This window comes from Setaria italica, chromosome IV, assembly GCF_000263155.2.
Source record: "Setaria italica strain Yugu1 chromosome IV, Setaria_italica_v2.0, whole genome shotgun sequence".
NCBI lineage: Eukaryota > Viridiplantae > Streptophyta > Magnoliopsida > Poales > Poaceae > Setaria > Setaria italica.
The window spans coordinates 14,176,150-14,183,056 of NC_028453.1; the positions used below are offsets into that span (position 1 = coordinate 14,176,150).

At 45.8% G+C, this 6,907-nt stretch overlaps 1 protein-coding gene across 1 annotated transcript; it reads left to right on the top strand.

Annotated features, from left to right (window-relative positions):
- Window positions 1–295: 295 nt before the first annotated feature.
- LOC101765816 lies at window positions 296–2,281 on the top strand. Its single transcript, XM_022826173.1, has 5 exons — window positions 296–402; window positions 540–616; window positions 1,057–1,131; window positions 1,684–1,746; window positions 1,879–2,281. Exons 3-5 carry the CDS (start codon window positions 1,124–1,126, stop codon window positions 2,063–2,065), a joined length of 258 nt encoding a protein of 85 aa, XP_022681908.1. The 5' UTR covers window positions 296–402; window positions 540–616; window positions 1,057–1,123; the 3' UTR covers window positions 2,066–2,281.
- Window positions 2,282–6,907: the final 4,626 nt, after the last annotated feature.

The following is a 6,907-nucleotide window of genomic DNA, read 5'->3' on the forward strand; positions in this document are numbered from 1 at the left end:
TATTTTCTGTGGAGATGGTTGGTTAGAGTATATGCTGTTACAAAGTAGAGGCATGGCCAATGCGATAATTACATACATCATTTATTTGGGATATTGATTCATGTAACTTTGAAATCGCATGCACCTATTAAATGGAAAGAGAAAATTTCAGGGGATGTACCAATTAAATTTTGAGTAAACAGAGCTTCACAGTCAAAATATGTGTTCTATGTTTTTTCTACCGTGAAGGAAGTTTCATTATATAATATAAGAGTTAGAATTGAGTTTACCAATGACCTCTTTAATTGGTAAATTAAATATTCAGGGACTTGGACTCAGGATGAATACCAAAACTTGTTTGATTTGGTAAATTTGGACTTGCGTGTGAAAGCACACCAAAAGATTGCTACTACTCATCGCCAGGTGTGTGATTCTTTATTGTTGTCCATGATATGCTTTGAAACCAGATTTCATGTTTACAATCTTCCATCAGTGCTCTTTCATACTGTTTCATTCCTTAATTCTATACAATCAAGTGATTTTGTTTACTTTTGTGACAGCTAAGAGATAACATTTCCTGGGAGGCCATCAGTGAAAAATTAACCACCCGTAACAACAAGGACTGCTGCTTGAAGTGGTTAGTCTGTTGCTAGCTATCTAATGCATAACATAATTTCCTCTTTGAATCTGTGCCTAATTTTGTATTCCCTTGACTGAACTGATTAAGCTGTCCTAACATCATAAATTTGAAACAGGAGGGAGTAGATTCAGGTTTTCTGCATTTTTATTTATATTGGCCTGCCTTTGTCTTCCTCAAACTGACTGGGAAATCTTCAAAGCTGAATGCCCATGCATTGCATCAGTTCTGTTTGTAGAAGTTAGAACACACTATTTAGTGCAAGGTTGAGTATCTGTTCAGTGTACAGATTTAGAATTACGAATTTTCAAACTTTCCTAGCTAACATGCTTGTATTGACACTTTTGTAAAATGCAATTGTTTTGTCTGTCCTAATTTTTCAACTTATATATGAATATGCTATCATCGGACAGTTTTTAAATGAAACTTATGCATAACAGGTACCAGCAATTAGCATCGCCACTGGTTAAAGAAGGAATCTGGGCAGATATTGATGATTATCTGTTGATGGAAGCATAAGTTTCTATAGTTTACATATTGAATACTATGTCGTAATTAAATGTTACATATCATCTGCTAGATGTTTGGGCTATGATTATGATCTGACCTGAAAGTGCCTATGAAATATAAATATATTGTTTTAGTAAGGAAATGGTCTGTATTTGGACTCTCTCCTTTTGATTTAGTCCAACTTGCCTGTGTACTCTAGAACCGGGCAAATAATCCTCTCTAATTCCATACCAATTCCAGGTAAGTCTAATACTCTGTAAAGGTGATTTCATGACCCTTACTTGTAGCTCCTTTATTTGTGCACAAACTCTTAATGAATAGAGTGAAACACAAGTCTTTTTCGAAGGAAGGGCGTTTTGTCAACGTGTACCTGAACAGTATGCTATATTGTTCAGACAATGTGTGGATGGTATTTGGTATGTTCAGATTATATGCCCAGTCCTCTTGTTGGTGTCACCTAGTCGCATTATCTTGTTTTGTCCTGGTAGAATTTTTTCTTTTCGATATTTGTTATCACGATATATAGCATGGGCTGAATTTTCTTAACAACAAACCAGGCTTCAAAAGGGTGACGCTGTTTGTTTTGAAGACGTTGACTGGGAGAGACTTCTTGATCACAGGTGAATTGATCACTGACTTTGCTTCAACAGTCCGTTGGTAGTGTCTAGTAATTTTCATAAATGGTCCCTATAATATTAAAACAACAGGTATTTGTCCACGTCAGTTACAATAATGGGTTATTTCACACTCAGATCTGGGGAGCTTTGCCGTCAACGGTGGAACCAGATGGTCCGCATGATCGGCAGCCATAGAGAGAAGCCTTTCATTGAGCATGTGGAAGTGCTTGCCAGGCGTTACTGCCCAGAAATGCTTGATTACAGGAAACCTGAAGCGTCCGACTTATCGCCAGACGAACTTGCTGGAGAATCTGACTCGTAACGAATAGCATAGCCCTCTTACATCTCACCTGCCAGCGTCTGTTTGTGCCCTGTAAATTTGTTTGCCTTTTGTTATGTATAGCATCTATGGAAATATTAGCAGTATATGGTTCAAGCTTCAGCGCAGACTGCAACGATGTCGCATTTTGACCAGAACTATATTGTTGAGAGCATGACTGGCGTTACCTGCTCTTGTATCTGATTAAGTGTTGTTGCTCCACCGAACAACTTCTACACTTGTGCTTCAATTCTGGATGATTTCCATGGTGTCGTGATGCCTCTCGAGTATATACTAGCACGGGCTGCCCGTGCGTAAAATACTTATTATGCTTATATTCACCAACAAGAATGTATGTCATCATGTTGACACGAAAATGTGCCTCGCCAGGTCTCATAGCATTCTTCTCCATGTAAAACTGTCGCTCGAGCAGCGTGAAAGAAAGTCCATAAGCAACCGAAGGAAACATACCAATCGGATCAAAACCGACGAGCGTGTTTTTTATGGCCCCCCAAGATACTCGGCCTAGGCTTTCCATAGCGGCAGGCCAAGAGGATTCGGATTCACCATCACCCCCGCGCACGCTCTTCTGCTCTCGCCAGAGATCCACCACCCGGCGTCATCGCCGTCCTCGACCTCTCCCACCTCCCACTCACTGCTTGCCCCTCTGCTCCTCTTGATGAGTAAGGGCAGCTTCCTGTGTTCGCTGGTCCTGCTACAAGTTTGCATCGTCCAACTGTCCCTGATCTCGAGCCAGCTGACCGGAGCCCAGGTTGGAGACAACCCCTTGTGCCAAGATCCAATCCAGAGGGCGCGGTTGATGTCAAGCCATGGCCGTGACGACTTCAACGGCCACAACGCTGATTTAATCTTTGATGGGGAGCTGGCCAACTTTTTAGAAGATGGAAATACATCTGACCTCTGCAATAAACACACGCAGCCAAATTCTTACAAATTCTTCAGCTCAACAGCTATTCATTAAAAAAAATAAAAGGAGGAAGTGTACCTAAAAAGAGAATAATTATAAACAATGTTTAATATTGCAATGTCTAATATTGCTTATCCATCACCCCTAACGACAAATGTTCAAAGCCTCAATTGCTCATCTTGTTAAACAGACAGTCTTACTTATATCCTCACGTCATGTTAATAAATCGCACCCAATATATTCCGCTAAAAGTAACCTCAAAGCGACGTAGGAAGATCACCCACGAGCAGCCAAGCAAGAATAGAGAATGCCGAAACATCAGATGGATCTTCACGACAACGCCTTCGTGAAGAACATGACACTAATAGCGCTATCATCGTCGGCCCGAGTATTGGGCTGGGTTTACACCTGGAGAATCGAAACATGACCATTTGGGGAGGTGCAAACAAGTCGCCTCCAAGGAGGCACATGCAGGCGTCATCGGCAAGGCTTTCAACTCGACCTCCACCACACCATGCCAGCAGCAGCCTAAGCAAAAAAGTATGAAAGGTACCTCACCAAGCTGTTGATGGTGCCGAGCACACCCACGACAGCAGGCCATCATTATCGAGAGTCGTCTGCCGGCACCGCGACTCACGCCTACCACGCTAGGGCAGGGTCCAGTCGCGGCAAGGCCTAGATGCGCGTGTCATGTCATGGCTGACACCACGCCAAGTCCACCATGCTACCACCCTATCGCACATCTGATGAAGTTTGACCATGCTGCCACCCTGTCGCACATCTGATAAGGTTCGACTGGAAGGTTGTTAGTCGCGGGATCCAAGCACAAGGTTTCTCGAACCCACGCACTGCAGAAATGGCATATCCCCATGTAGATCCGGAAGGAGACACTGGATCCGGCCTCCAATATACCAGATTAGATCGTCGGAGGCTTATCACCAAGAGTGCCGCCGCAAATCCACGACAGCAGCTGAACTCGGCGACGAAGTAGAGAAAGTCTTGCCGCCATAGCTCCACGGCGACACCACAACCACAGATCGCGCGCCTCGCGCGGTCGGCCCAGCTGTCGCTGCGTCGACTACCTCCGCCGCGCATTGCCACATCTTTGTGGCCTTGCCCCAGGTCTGGCCACCGGCACGCTGCTTCGCACATCTGGACATCGGCCGCACAGATCGGGCGCTGCCTCTTAGATCCAGCTGCAGAGCCCAAGAGATGTGGCCACCAGCCCGAAGCAGCGGCGGCCGTACACCCGAAGGGATTCCCCGCAAGGATCTGCTGCTTTGATAGCAGGATGCCGGATCCAGGCGAAGGAGCGACGGATCGAGCCGCTGGCGCACACCATGGAGCACACGCACGGAGAGAGAGGGTTGAGGAAAACAATGCCCTGTTGCCACCGTCCTAAGCCCGCTCAGGCTTCTGGCAAGGCTCTTCGGCGGCAGCAAGACCACGGGGTTGGGGAAGGAGGCTTGCGAGGCGGACGGCGGGGCTCCACCCATGTCGCCCATGAGGGGCGACGCTTGTGAGCTAGGCTGGAATCCACCCGTGTTGCCCGTGAGGGGCGATGCTAATGAAGTGGTGGATACCGGTGACGAGTATGCAAGTAATGATGGAGGAGTGGCGGCGGTGGTAGGAGGCGAAGCGGCTGTAGAGGAAGAAGAGGGATTGCTGCACCCAGATGGTGAGGACAGTTGTGGAACCAAGGATAGCTCCGGAATTGGCGGTGATGTTGAATGTCCCGAGTGCGGGAAATTCTTCAAGAATGACAAATCATTGTTCGGTCACCTCCAGAGCCACCCGAACAGAGGCTACAAAGGTGCGCTACTCCGCCTGTGAAGAAGTTGATGTTGTCACCAAAGATGGCCGCCGCATCATACCTTCCTCCTCATCGCCAGGTACTGACCAAACTCCTGCTCAGCATAGCGGGCACGATCCTCAATTAACTCCGTTAGACAAACTGTGTGCGTACGGGATACTCACACTCAAGTACAGAGGCAAGCAACATAAGTGTCGTTGCCACCGTCTTCATTTGGAAACCCCAAACATGTAATTCCTCACCAGCGAGCATTAGAGCTCTAGCCAAGTTAGGAGGTACACCATCAAACACACATCTATTTTGGTGGTTCCATAAGATCCATGCGCCCAGAATAACCGGAGAATTGAGGCCTTCTGTAGTTGTTCTCCCGCTGCTGAAACTGCTCTTTCCCACCAATCATCGAAGGAGGCCTCCCCAATCTGCGGACCTAGTGCCTGCTGTCCGACAGTTTGCAAAAGCTTGAACCAGAATTCTCAAGCAACACCATGTGAGGACCAATGGTGGTCACCCTTGGATGATGAGTGATTGACAACGTTATGTGGAATGATATTGCTATTAGCTTGTGATGTGCAGGTCTAGGATGCGACATGGCGGGCGACGGCAATGCGGTAAAGATCAAGCGAAAGGTTCATTCTGATGGACCAAGGGCGGTGAAGGGTGAATATGAGTAGGCTTGGACCGAGGGACCTGAGGAGTTCGGGCAGAGTCATGAACGATCCACATGGTGCACAGAAGAGCAAGAGAACATGATGGGAGGGAGACGACGACAGAGGCGTCAAAAGCTTGGCGGAGGCCGGACACGCGTCGACATCAAGGAGGTCGCGTGGCGGCCAAGTGGAGATGGATAGTTTGGATGGTTTGGGCTTCAAAACTACCGTGCAAGCAGGTTTCCCAGTTTGGACCTCAAAACCGGGGGCGAGCCCGGTGCGGTCGGGGCTTCAAGAAGGAGGGCACGTGGCGCCATCACGAAACTTGGGTCGAGGTGAAGCAAAGTTGTGAAGGCGGCGTGTCTGTCCGATGAGTGTACAAAAATCTGGGCCAAAACGTCCATGCGTGGGCAGTTATCTTAGGGGGTGTTTGGTTCCAAGGGCTAAAGTTTAGTCCCTGTCGCATCGAATGTTTAGATACTAATTAGGCGTATTAAATATAGGTTAATTATAAAACCAATTGCATAAATGAAGGCTAATTCGCGATATGAATCTATTAAACCTAATTAATCCATGATTTGATCACGTGATGCTATAGTAAATATGTGCTAATTTAGGATTAATTAGGCTTAATAGATTCATCTCGCGAGTTAGCCTTCATTTATGCAATTGGTTTTGTAATTAACCTATATTTAATACTCCTAATTAGTATGTAAATATTCGATGTGACATGGACTAACTTTATTCCCTAGAGCCAAATACCCCTAGTTATTGCTGCACGGGTATTTTATCTTTAGCCATGGACCTTATATACTATAGGATGGTTGGTTGAGGCATTGGTTCCGGTAGTTTTCGTTTTTCATTTTTCACTAGGCTAGATAGGGCTTTACCGTGGAGAGAGAGGGGAGAAGTGACCGCTTTTCTTTTGACCTTCACAAGAGTGGGAAGATGAGGGTGGCTTTGTAGCCTTGTATCAAGATCTTGACTTATTTGCTTAATCCATGACCTGGTTGATTCGTCAAGTCTTGCCTCTCCCATCTTGTTCCCGGAGATTTCTCTTTTACTCTATTTTCGTGTGATTTTCGAAGGATTTTTCGTTAGTAGGATTTTAGTGCTTTTTGAGATAGTTCTTTTGGGGGATTCTATGCTAGTTCGTCCCTGAGTTTGCCTATGGCATTTTCCTAGCATTTCCCCTGCTTAAATCTCACGAATTTGGTTTTTCCTAAAATTGTTCTTCACCTAGCGTTTCTCTGTTATCTGAAATTCGAGTTAGAGGCTAAATCTTTTTGTTGATTCTGGTTGGAATGGACTGCCTGTGACCTTATGAGGCTACAAATTTGTGTGAATCAAATTTGTTCTTGTGCCAGTCTGTTCTTTTGAGTTGGATTGTTTGTAGGTATGGTTTCTCTTATCTGCTTCCTGTCGAGAGCAATCCTGACAGGTCTTCAGTTTGTGTT